Source organism: Diceros bicornis, chromosome 24 (genome assembly GCF_020826845.1).
Source record: "Diceros bicornis minor isolate mBicDic1 chromosome 24, mDicBic1.mat.cur, whole genome shotgun sequence".
Lineage (NCBI taxonomy): Eukaryota > Metazoa > Chordata > Mammalia > Perissodactyla > Rhinocerotidae > Diceros > Diceros bicornis.
Genome location: NC_080763.1, coordinates 38,542,937 through 38,556,503, shown reverse-complemented (window position 1 = coordinate 38,556,503; position 13,567 = coordinate 38,542,937). Strand labels below are relative to the sequence as shown.

Here is a 13,567-nt window from a genome sequence, read left to right as displayed (position 1 = left end):
TTAGAAGAGAGGGGAAAAACCTTCAAAAGATATTAACAAGACTGAACTATTCTGTTTGAGATCAGACCTGACTTCACAGCTTGAACTCTGATAGCCATCATACCTGAATAAGAGCTGTGACATAAATCCTATAGATTTAATAACGTCTCTACCCCACCTTCCAATATCTCACATCCACTTTTAGATGATGTGGAACTTTCTGCCTTTTTTATTCATGCTAAGTTGAAAAAAAGCCCAAACACATCTAAGAAGACCTTTAAAACTCCATTTTCTGATGAAAAATAAGAAACATCTAGTGTTTCTGACGTTCTGATGAAAAATAAGATATATCTAGTGTACCAAAACTTTTGAAGACTTTATAGGTCAATTACAGTCACAGTAGAAATATCATTAAGAACAGAAACTCTGGAGGCTAGCCCGGCAGCGTAGTGGTTGAGTGCTCGAGCTCTGCTTTGGCAGCCCAGGGTTCGCAGGTTTGGATCCCAGGTGCGCACCGATGCACCGCTTATCAAGCCATGCTGTGGTGGCGTCCCATACAAAGTAGAAAGATGGGCATGGATGTTAGCCCAGGGCCAATCTTCCTCAGCAAAAAGAGGACTGGCAACAGATGTGAGCTCAGGGCTAATCTTCCTCACAAAAAACAAACAATGAAAAGAATAGAAACTCTGGTCAGGTTTTCCGTTAGGCACCAGCAGACTGCTTCAAAGGTATTCCTGATGGGAAGGACTATACCCTTGCACAGTCCAAGATCTACATATACTAATTCCATGTGAAGAGAGACCACCAGTACCCTGGGGACAAAATAAGAATTCAGAAGTGCAGATGAAAAGGAAAGCCAAAACAGACATTATACTAAGCTTAAAGCAAAGAAAATGTCTCTTTTCAAAGAATAACTCTAGAATGTCTCTGCATTGGAGTGTTTTAAAATGCAAATGGTGCTAAACCAGATTGGATTCCTAAATGCTACAAGCAGGGGCTATGGATGTCCCAAGCTAACCCAAGATACAGCAGGGAGAAGAGGCAAACAGGCGAAGGAAGACAATGAATGAGTGAGTAAGAATCGCAAGGAGATAGCACGGTGCGGGTGGGGAGGGAGAGGAAGAGAAGAGCACACACTGGGAGCAGGGGCAAACCACTAAGAAGCGATTACAGGTGACGTCAGTTGCTGAATTCTGGCTCTACTCACTAAAACACATCTGGAAAGGTCTAGCTTAATGGGGATGAAAAACTATTATTTTAAAAAAGAAAAATGCATGGTAAATTTTATTTATGTATTTATAAAAAGATTTATACCAATCAGACAGACCTTTAACATGTAAAAAGTACATCTTATTTGCAAAGTTAAATATGAAAATACAAAAGCAGACTGAATTATCAAAAAGAAAACATTTTATTTATATCACTAAATACAATTAGTTTCCCTGATTACAACCCATAATGAGTGTCACCTAAAACACAGGACGGTCTGTACAGAGGTGAACAACCCCAGCATCTCTGTGTGTACATATGTACACCAAACCACTGACCTCAGAAAAAGTAGAGCTTAGCTTGTTAAATTATCGTCTGTTTTAGAAACTCTTACCATTTGATGGAAATCAGAGGAAGATTTATGTAGCAGAGTACTGGCATAATAACTTAAAAAGTTAAAAGCTTATAGTGATAAAATAATCTTGTGCACCCTTCTCAGGAATTCTAGGCAGCTGGCTCTCTTACAGATCCCAGGTCTGGAAAAAGACAACCAATCACTGAAACAACTGGGTTCAGTTCATTTGCCATCTGGTTGGTCATGGTGCATTTCTGGTGTATAGGTCAATAGAACAATCATGACCCAGAGGTGAAGCAAAGCCTAAGGAAAGAAAAAACAATTTATGGATTAGCCAATAAATCAGTCTTCACCAAAGGCCCACTGTGTAGTGCACCAAGGGCAGGAACCACGTCTTATTTGCCTTTGTATTCCTGTGGCTAGCACTACATCTGCAACATTGTAGGGGCTCAGTACGTTTACTGGATAAATAATCAAGAAACAGATGTGCGAACAATCAAAGAAGCTAAGCACAATGGAGGGTAATACAGAGTTGCAGCCCCTACAGAATTCTCTGTGGAGAGGAGTGAAGTCCTCAACACACTCATAATATGCACATGTACACATAAATAAGCAATCAGGGAATTATAATGCAGAGTAGATGGCATGATTAAAACTGCTAGATATACATGAAGTTGGTTGGAAAGGCTTTTCAGAACAGAGTTCTGGTTGGTGTTTAGAAAGAGGGTTCAGCCATGATTTGGTGAAGAGGAGATGGGAAGACATTCTTGACAGGAATAATGCATCAGGTTTCAGAGGTTGATTTAGGGTCCAGCACAGGACCGACAGTGGTCAATTTCCCCTAACCCCCTCACGGTAGTGTTGAGACAATGTGAGTCCCACCACTCAGGGCCTCGCTGTTCTGCCGTGTGCCACACCACATCTCATGCTGACAGATGCTGCGTGTGCCCCTCACAACCTCCAACACCCGGGAAATCAACCCGGACGTGGGCATATTCTGAATCCTTTCTGATGTCATTCCATTTTGTTTCTTTTGTTCTCTCCATCCTTCTCTTCTTAGAAACTTTTATTTAAAGGACTAACTCTTCCCTCTAGTGGATCACAGAGAAATTTATCAGTATGCTTTTATTTCTATTCAAGAAAACTGCCTGTTTTAATTCAACTCAACTACGTTTAAACATCCTCACTCAGAATAGTTAGGGGGCTGTTTAGGCTTCCAGGACACATGAAATGGCATCCCAAACTATGGTAATCATTTTATAAGAGCTTCGAAATCCGAAAGAAAATAAATCAACTTTGAGAACCTTTTAGAAAACAAAGCAAAACACATGGAAATAATTAAAGCAACTTTACATCAAGATAAAAATGAAATCAATTGTCTTGTATTATTACCATTAGAGGGGCTTAGAAATAGAGGTAAACTATTAAACTGCACTACAGTTAATGTTATTGTAGGAAAACTTTTGAGCAATTTATATTTTAGACATAATGAATTGTCACTTTACCTTCATACTTTAAGAAAAAAAAGTCACGGGGGCCAGCCTGGTGGCGCAAGCGGTTAAGTGCGTGTGCTCTGCTGCGGTGGCCTGGGGTTCACCGGTTCAGATCCCAGGTGCGCACCAATGCACCGCTTGTCAAGCCATGCTGTGGCAGCGTCCCATATAAAGTGGAGGAAGATGGGCATGGATGTTAGCCCAGGGCCAGTCTTCCTCAGCAAAAAAAAAAAAAAAAAAAAAAAGAGGAGGATTGGCAGATGTTAGCACAGGGCTGATCTTCCTCACAAAAAAAAAAGAAAAAAAGTCATAATTACTAAAACTGAGTTCTATTCTTTCAAAATTGATCACTAAACTTAGGCAGCAGCCAAAAAAAAAAAGAAAAACTAGTTAAAAATTAAGTGCAGCGTTGTTTTTTCAAACAAATTTACTTACCATATATATAATTACAAAGACGCGTGCTATGGGGTATCTTCGGAGAAAAATTCCCAGACGGATGCTGTGCAAATAGCGGTGGGGATGAAGAGGAGAAGAGAATTACACTCAAAGCAGATCTTCCCGTGGCAATATCTAATCATCTTTTTAAAAATTTCATTCATTTAAACTATTTATGTGGCCACCATAAAAGAAAGATTGTTTTATAGTATATTGTTAAATGATTACCTGAAATAACCATACAGAAACGTCATAGTAGTAAACCAATACTTTTGTCATTATTTGGGGCTTGGCTGTTAAACTTTAGCACAAGCCACTTCTCTTGATTCTGCAGCTACACCTGTAGGGGGCGAACTTGGTGCCTCTTTAAATACTTTTTCTTTTAGAAACCAAAGAAGTTACAACAGATAAGGCAAGTGTGAACACATGAATAGGAAAAAAAGAGTCTGCTTGGAATTAACCTGCAAATAGCTAATCTGGAAGTTTTTGCATGGACACATGCTTCTAAAAGGCACAAAACTATCGAAACTCAAGTCAACACTTAAAGTAAGCGTGAGAAGCAACAGGACGTCTAGACCTCATTACTCATGCCTCAGCAACATTTTTTCCCCATCACGATGGATATGTGTACATGCAAATACACCTTTCTTCTATGCCTTTCTGCTTCTGTCACTGCCACTAGCACAATGCCTTGCATATAGGTTCTCTAAAAATTATTACGGATGCTGAATAAATGAATAGCTGAAATAGATGTGCTTAATAACTTGGAGATAAAGACTATAGCATTCTACGCCTGTGGCTTCAGGAATCTTAGTAAATCATCCTCCTTATTTTTAACACCATTGCTTTATTCTGACACAAAAGGTAAAAAAAAGATTGTTCTATTATGCAACAATTCATTAAAACTGTGTTTAATTTCAAACACTAAAAGGCAGAAGAGTTTAATAGGTTATTTAGACATGAACCTTATCAAGGCTATATATAAACTGTTAAAACATTTTCTTTATAAAGTGGGTGTCTGCTAATATAAAAAGTTTACTTATGAATATACATAACATATAAATTATATGCTATTTATGTAGTATATATAAAACATTTAAAATGAGTACTGTTCATTTATTACAGTAGCATCTTGTATTCTAACAACATGACAATGTAATGAGATAAAACATTCTAATGGATGCATTTATATGAGACAGAGGCTTGCTCAATGAAATTTAATGAGTTTTTAAATAGAGTTTATTATAGAAAGAAGAGAAATGGTCAGGGTTAATCATCTTCAATAAAATATAGGCACTGCCAGACCTCTTAAAGCAATTTCATGACACTGAAATACCATGAAAGGAATAAGGCAAATGGCACTTTAAATATCAGCTCTGCGTAATGGGACTCACTATGATTGAAACTACTGGAAAACGTTACAAAAATAGTTGATGGTCCATCACTCATCGTTACTGGCATTGCTTACCTAAATTGGTCAATTGAACTGGCAGCTTTGCGGACTTTTCCATACATTCCTGCCAGATTAGTTTCTCCATCATTAAAAAGAACAGGAACGTTTCGCAGACGTGTGCCTGTTTAAAAAAGAAAATAACGAATTAATGGACAGACACCAAAACCAACTTTCTAACAAAACTATAGTTGAATATTCATTATATTACATATGGAAGAAATTTTCAAGGCCAACTTTCTAAGCACTACACCCAAAGAAGATGAAACCATAAAGACAGATATATCTGATTATATAAAATGTTTAAACTTCCATATCCAAAAAAATCAAAATTTAAAAACTAAGAAAATTATTTTCCTATGAAATTAGTCAAAATTAAAGTTTACAAATACCAAGTGTTGCTGAGAGTCAATACTAATGGGCACTGTCTCCCTGCGCCAGCGAGAGAGAGGCTGGACACCCTTTCTACAACGCTGATGACCCCCAAATTTCTATCTCCAGCCCAGACCACCCCCAATTTGAGAGTCGTCTAATCACCGACATCATTTCCATCTGGATGTCTAACAGACCCGCAGACTGAGCAAGCCGCAAACTATGATCCTATTTCCTGCCCCTGCTGCCAACATACTTGTCCTGCGGTTTTCCCCATCGCAGTACACGACAACTCCACCCTTCCATCTGCTCAGGCCAAAAACCTTGACTCCTTTCTTTCTCTCAAACTCCACATCCAATCTGCCAGCAAATTCTGTCTGCTCACCCTTAAAATAAATCCCCACAAGGCCCTCTCTGGTCCGAACCACCACCGTCTCTCACACGGATTAACACAGTGGCTCTTCTCTGGTCTCCCGGCCTTCACTCCTAGTTCTCTGCAGGCTATTCTGGAGACAGCAGCCAGAGGCAGCTTATTCAAGACCCTTCAGTGTCCTCCCGCTTCATTCAGAGTAAACGGCCTCCTCCAGGCTCTCTGCACTCCCCTTACACCACTCTCCCCTCACTCAGTCTACTCCCGCTGCACTGGCCTCTTTGCTATTTCTGCAACATGTCAGCAACACTCCTGCCTCAGGGTCTTTGCACTTGCTCTTCTCTCTGCCTGGAAGAGTTCTCTGTGGCTCTCCTCACAGACCACTCCCCTACCTCCTTTGGGACGTTTAAAGTGCCACTTTTCCCACGAGGTCTTCCCTGACCACCCTGTTTAAATTACAATCCCACCTCTACGCTTGGCACCCTGTATCTCCCTTCTCTGCTTCATCGTCCTCTGCAGCACATATCGCCATCTCGCATAATGCATTTATCGCCTGTCTCCTCCACCTGTATTCCCCGGCAACACCAGAACACATGATCCATAAGGCAGAGCTTTTGGTCTTTTTTGTTGACCACTGTATCTCCAATGCCTAGAACAGTAACTGGTACCAAGTAGGCACTTAAACATTATTTGCTCATTTTGGCAACAAAAACCAAAAGCATTTAAATGTGTATACCTACGTAAATAAATAAAAAGTAAAAAAAAATGGGGCCGGCCCTGTGGCTTAGCAGTTAAGTGCGCGCGCTCCGCTGCTGGCGGCCCGGGTTTGGATCCCGGGTGCGCACCGACTCACCGCTTCTCCGGCCATGATGAGGCCGCGTCCCACATACAGCAACTAGAAGGATGTCAAACTATGATGTACAACTACCTACTGGGGCTTTGGGGGAAAATAAATAAATAAATAAATAGTAAATGTGTATACCTATAGACTCAGCAATTCCATTGTTAATAATTTATGCTAAGAAAATAAAAGACAGGTACAGAGGATATTTTCCCCAGAACTGCTTACATTATTTACAAAATTGGCAAAAATCTAAATCCCCAACCATAAGGAATTGATTCAGCAAATTATGGCATTTCCAGGTGATAGATTTCTATGAAGCAATATATAAATTATTGTATAAAATAATTATGAAAACTTATTTGTATTAAAAAAGTTGAAAATCAATAAAACAGATACTACAAACACATATAGGAAAAAAGTCTGAAAGGAGATGTTCCAAATGTTATCTGAAGACAACAGATTATTAGGTGATTTTAATTTCCTCTTTTTTTTACAGCTACCATGTGTTATTAAATACACATATAAAATAACATATTATTTAAAAAAAATTTAAGAATTAAAAGAAAAACTTAAAGCCAAAGAACGGAGAGATTTCTTGAATGACTACTTTGTAGACTTTATGAGGTTCTAAGATTAAAAACCTGATCTCTTGAAGCTTATTCTAAAATCTTTAACATTTATTTTCATTCATTTATTTATCTATTTATTTATTTATTTTCCTCCCCAAAGCCCCAGTAGATAGTTGTATGTCATAGTTGCACAGCCTTCTAGTTGCTGTATGTGGGACGTGGCCACGGCATGGCCAGAGAAGCGGTGTGTCAGTGCGCGCCTGGGATCCGAACCCGGGCCGCCAGCAGCATAGCGCGCGCACTTAACCGCTAAGCCACGGGGCCCGCCCCTTTAACATTTTTTTGATTATGTATTTTGGGAATCTATACATTTATCTATAAAAACTATAGACTATGGATATACATATGTGACTATGTATTAAGTTTTCTATTCATAATTATGGATTGGAAGATTATTAAAGCAAATCTTGCTTTAAGATCCCTGAAAGCCCCTCTCTACTGAATTATTTGCCTTGTCAGCAACATCTTGTTGAGTGTCCTACATATTTCAACATGATTTTCGGTCCCTGGGCCTCCTTTCTCCAAGTCTCACACTAGTGCCGGATATTAATCAGTCCACTGTCCAGTTTACTAACGATCATATCAAACAGTGCATGGTCCAGGCCACACATCTGAGGAAAAGCGGGTGCTTCGTTGGATGAAGCTTCCTTTCAAATAAAAATGGTCTTTCTGTAACTTTTCAAAATCATGTTTGAATTAGCAGTGTTGGAAATTAAGGCAAGGAAATGCTTTTTTGTTACCTTCGCCACTGTCAACTCCAGACATATTAATAGAAGACCCATTACTACTACTTCCAGCAGCCGAGTTCATCTGCTGCTCGAGGCGCTCCAGCTGAAAGACCAGCGAGTTCTTTTCCGTGCTGAGACTCTCCAGCATGGTCTGCTTCTGGATGAGAGTCTCTGTTAGCTGATGGAGTCGATTCTCTAACTCGGACTGACTGCTATTGCTTAAAGTTTTATTGGTAAGCTGAAAGGCAAAGTGTTCATTAAACTATTAACATACAACCAAAGTTATACAACACAGAAACCATGTTACTATATCCCCATAGGTAAACTCTGGCATTAATTGATTTTTCAAAACTCTATAACACTTCTTTAACTGTCTACAGAAGTGATTTTCAAACTGTACTAGTGGGTCACGAAATCAATTTGGTGGGTCACAATTAGCATTAAAAAAAATAGAATAGAATGAGACGTATCAGAGCACACAGCACATAGTATCTCAGAGTATTATTTTGTGAAACTTCAGTTTTGGTTTCGAATGTGTAAGTGCGTGTGAGTACTGAGTCACGATGTAAACTGTCTTTTTTTATTTTGGTGAGGGAGATTGGCCATGAGCTAACATCCACTGCCAACCTTCCTCTTTTTTTGCTGAGGGAGACTGGCCATGGGCTAACATCTGTGTCCATCTTCTTCTATTTTGTAAGCTTAATTTCTTACTGTGGCATCAAGGTCAAAAATATTTAAAAGCACTGGTCCAGGGACACAGTCCAAACTTCTCGACCTATATTCAAAACCTTCCATAACTCAACAGTTATGGTGCAGTGCAAAGACCACAACCCGAGGTTTTCCTCTCTGCTCTGCAATTTCCCAGCTATCTGACTCTGGTCAAATTGCTACACCTCTCTGCATCTGTTTCCTCATCTGTAAGTGAGGATAACAGTGCTTGCTGCACATAGTATTTAGGAGGCCCAAAGGTAATAAGATAAGCAGATGCAGCATTTTTTATTGTTCACTTAGTATAAATCTTAACTCTCTCTGATTGTGTGGGTTTTTTTTTTTAATGTACTAAGATGCTGATCTCTTTTTAAATTGTGTAAGTCAAACTCCTTCTATGAGACAAAGTTTTTTCTCTGTTCTACTTAGATGAAAAATCTTTAAGAGATTATCTTCCTATGGTTAATTCTCGATTAACAGAAACAGCACACGGGGCCAGCCCCGTGGCTTAGCGGTTAAGTGCTCACGCTCCGCTGCTGGTAGCCCGGGTTCGGACCCCGGGCACGCACCGGCACCGCTTCTCTGGCCATGCTGAGGCTGCGTCCCACATACAGCAACTAGAAGGATGTGCAACTATGACATACAACTATCTACTGGGGCCTTGGGGGAAAAAAAAATAAAAGGCCCATCACTTTGAAAAAAAACCAAAAAACAGAAACAGCACAGTATCTTATATATAGTAGATACTCAATAAATATTTAATATAGGCATTTTCTCTAAGGATTAAACCAATTTGTGGTTTATCCTCCTTTCTTTTCTTTGACTTTCTGCTAGCAAGTCATGTAACCACTTGTAAATATTTCACAAATGTAGGCAAGGGAGGAAGAAGCGAACATACAAACCAGTTAGCTTTTCCCAACTCTTACAAAAATTAAAATGAAACATTTTAAAACATTTTAAATTATGGACTACTATGAAGTCTAAGAACTTAAAAAACTAAAATTATTTGACTTTTCATGTTCAAACTAAGTCATTAGCTAACTAAAAAATAAAGAATTAGTCAATCTTTATGTAAATTATTTAAATGATCAATGAGTCAACTATTTATTAAGTCAATCATCTGAATATAAGGGAGGAAAGGACAATGTACAATTACAGGTAAGCAAACACATGACTGTCAGTTAATGATAAAGACTAATAAATCTAGGTGCTAGGCACACATTATTTTCTATGTTTTACATTTTCAGAGTTAAAAAAGGGTCTTGGTGACCTTATGAAAGACCTATCAATTGTTAATAGGAAGATTTATCACTGGATTTTTCTTGAGAAAGAGAAACCACAACTATGAAACTGGCAATCAGCACAACCAGCACTGAAGTTAGAAGGTACAAAATTTGGGGGTAATTCACATCTCCTCAGGTGACTGGCTACAAGATACTTCTATAAGAAGCAAGCCACTGAATACAGCAAATGCAGACTCAAACAGCATTAGATGAAAATTCTACATCAGGTTGAAAATAAATTATCTCACTAACAGAACTTAGGTGAAAATATAGGAAAAGAAGGTCTTACTGATATATCCTTTAAAAAATGGAGCTTTACAATGGTATCTTTTCACAAGTTGTGAATGCTGATTCATACCTGATTCCTGAGTTTCTGAATTTCTTCTTCTCGATCTTTAATTCTGCTTTGCAGTGTGTTCTTTGTTCGATAGAGATCTTCTTCTATGTAATGGAATTCCTATAAAGTGAGGCATGAATAAACAAAAGTTAAATCAGTGCTCCATATTTCATCCCCAGTACCTAAAAGAGTGCCTGACACACAGCAGGCACTCCATCAATATGTGCTGCGTATATACTGAACGACTAAATGAACAGACTCGGACGGGTCTGATGAAAAGTTAATATTTCAGCACGATGTATCAATCTGCATGTGATGAATATCCAGGCACAAGTCTCTATGTGACCACATCTTTTCATCTTTCTTGGGTAGATATGTAGGAATAAAACTGCTGGACCATATAAACGTATGTCTAACTTAAGGGAAGAAAACCTGCCCAATTGTTTTCTGATTTATTGTCACAATCCCTGCACTATTTTGCATTCCCACAGCAACAGAGGAGTTCCAGTCCTTCCACGTCCTTCCCCACATGTGCTGTACTGCCAGTCTCTGTGAGCGCAGCTATTCTAGCGGGTATGTAGCTCTCTCTTTGTGGTTTCAATTCGCATTTCCCTAACGATTCATGATGCTGAGCAGCTTTTCATATGGTTACTTGTCTCAGGCAATATCTTGCACCTGTTTTGCTCTATCATTGATAAAAGTGAGAGAGAAAAAAAGAGATACCTCCAGATTCACTAACAACTGCGCTAGTGAACTGCTGGTTTGTATAATGGCTATGGTCAGTCAGAGTCAGGTCGGAATTTAAGAGCAAAGCACGTGCCAGGGAAGAAAGAGTAATTAACTCAGTACCTTCAAAAGCATTATGCTTAACTGTGCTGACAAAGGACGTACAGGCAGCTGTGTGAAGAAGCAAACATGATATGCAGCAGTGAACTGCTGGAGACTACTTCAGGCACTTAGTTCAACCTGCTCATTCTACAGACTGAAAAAACTGATGTAAATCAGAAAAGAGAAAATCAGGAGGGTAATTAGGGTTGGAGAATCACAATTCACAAGGTTTGCCTGATTTCTTTACAGCTCTAGGCTAGCACAAAATTCAAGGCTGAAATTACTTAAATTAATAAAGAGCACTGCAGGACTATTTAATCCCAAGATTAAGTACTTCGCATCTAGCACATCTGACTACTAAGCAAACAGCCCACAGCTCCACTCAGCTCCACTTTCCTCTACTTAACTCCCTAGTTCTAAAAAAGGGCGCTGGAAGTGGACGCGGTGAAACCATCTGCCACAGTAAAATGAAAATTATCTCACTCACCATCAGGAACGTCAAGTTTTTGCCGTTTAACGCATAACAGCTCCTTGAATAAACTAAAAGGCAAGTTCTGAAAGGACAGCTAATCTTATCACTAAATGATCTAAACAGCCTATGACGCACCCTGCAGGCTGCTGCCTGGTGAATTTTTCTCTTAATACTCAGGAAACAGCTTTACGTACTACTTTCATAATAAAAATAAACGCTGAGAAAAGAACCTGTTTCAGAAATGATAAATCCAAATGAAAAAAATCTTTAAAGAAAATAAATATGTAAAGCTGAAAATGTTAGAAGCAATGCACTGAGAATTATAAGAATAGTTTTCTCTTCTGTAAAATGAAGAGATTACTGACTTTACTTATTTATTTTTATAATTATTTATTTATTTATTTATTCTTTTCCCCCCAAAGCTCCAGTAGATAGTTGTATGTCATAGCTGCACATCCTTCTAGTTGCTGTATGTGGGACGCGGCCTCAGCATGGGTGGAGAAGTGGTGCGTTGGTACGCGCCCGGGGTCCAAACCCAGGCCGCCAGCAGTGGAGCGCGCGCACTTAACCGCTAAGCCACGGGGCCGGCCTGAGAATACTGACTTTACTGTGAGGATGAAATAAGGTAACGTATACTAAGTGCCTATAACAATGTCAATACTCAGTAAATTACAGATGTTATTAATATTAGATATAGAATCTTATTCTGAAAATATGGTGTAAGCAAGTTGAACTGTGTTAATATTTAAACTACTAGATAAGTATATTAAGGTAGAATAATTTGGCTTGGGGAGCAGACAACTGCTGATTGAACAATGAAATATAATTTTAAACATAACTTGTAAGAATAGTCTGTATAAGCATTTTATCTCAGAAAGAGTACTCTAATATGGCATTAATGTTGTATACATATTTCTATGAAAGAGTATTTACTGTTGTTCCTAGAAAGCACAAATGTAATAAAATATGAAAATCAACTGATGTTTTTTAAGTTTTCTATACATACATACTCTGACAAGAGGATATAATAAAATACAGACAGCATAGCAGAAAGAACTCTGAGACAGGATCCTGGGTTCTATCCTATTCTGATTAGTTGTGTGATATTAAGCAAATCTCCTAATTGCTTTGTGCCTCTATTTGTCATCTGTTAAAAAACAAACACATAAACAATGAGGAGGATGGGGTAGTAATAAGGTAGGAGGGACCATCTACCATTAACACCCTGAGCTCACTCTGTTCGAATTTCAGTAAGCTGCTTTACTGGGAAGTCTCCTCATATGACCGCAGTGGACAGAGTCTTCCCTGGTGATTATCAACCTAAAATACTTACCTGCTTCTGTCGGTCCAATTCCGCCTCTAGTTCTTGTTTAGCTGCTTTTTGCCCAGCTATTTGGTCTTGCAGATCTTGTAACTGTTCTCTTGCTGATTCTGCTTCACTAACCTGCTGAGCCTCCATATCCTTAAAAAGATGAACCATACATGTGATAGCAATTCAGTTCAACATTTACTAAGTTGTCATCATGCACCATGAACTGGGCTCAGCAGGCACTGGAGGGATAAAGATGAGAGAGACATGGTCTCAGCCTAAAAGGAGCATACAAACTGACACTTCATCACACAATATGGCAAATGATGAGAGAAATAAAGAGGATAGTACAGCCGCTGCCACACATACATCATTTGGTCTATGAGTATGAGGAGACAGCGGTTCATTGGGAGACTTATATCTCTATTCAAAAGCTAACAACTTCTAAAAGAACAGAAATGTAACTTCAAAAATGGCTTCACTGCATTAGTCCCCTGAAATTGCAGGCTATAATTAGTTTTTGTGTGTGTGCATAAGCAATCAATACATAGTAAGAATATAACTTTTCTCACCTGAGGTTAGCATATTATTTTTTTATTTTTACTATTATTTTTATTATTACTATTATCTGTTTTTACATCTTCCCATATTTCTCACTCTAACTTCTTCAGTTGATGGCACTATTATCACTTCTTCAAACTCAACAACCACCTTCTGATTTCCTGTGAAATCTAGTAGTGGCAAGGAACATAGTTCTATTTTCCCC

The 13,567-nt window shown here is 38.7% G+C and overlaps 1 protein-coding gene across 1 annotated transcript in view; it reads right to left on the bottom strand.

Annotated features, from left to right (window-relative positions):
• Window positions 1-1,371: 1,371 nt before the first annotated feature.
• The window catches only part of GOLGA5 (golgin A5), a 38,143-nt gene continuing 25,947 nt past the window's right edge, over window positions 1,372-13,567 (bottom strand). The window contains exons 8-13 of the mRNA XM_058567580.1: window positions 12,826-12,954; window positions 10,214-10,312; window positions 7,877-8,102; window positions 4,940-5,045; window positions 3,472-3,535; window positions 1,372-1,846 (exon numbers count right to left, since the gene is read on the bottom strand). Coding sequence (XP_058423563.1) covers window positions 1,766-1,846; window positions 3,472-3,535; window positions 4,940-5,045; window positions 7,877-8,102; window positions 10,214-10,312; window positions 12,826-12,954 — 705 coding nt within the window. The 3' untranslated portion in view covers window positions 1,372-1,765. The remainder of the gene's footprint in view (window positions 1,847-3,471; window positions 3,536-4,939; window positions 5,046-7,876; window positions 8,103-10,213; window positions 10,313-12,825; window positions 12,955-13,567) is intronic.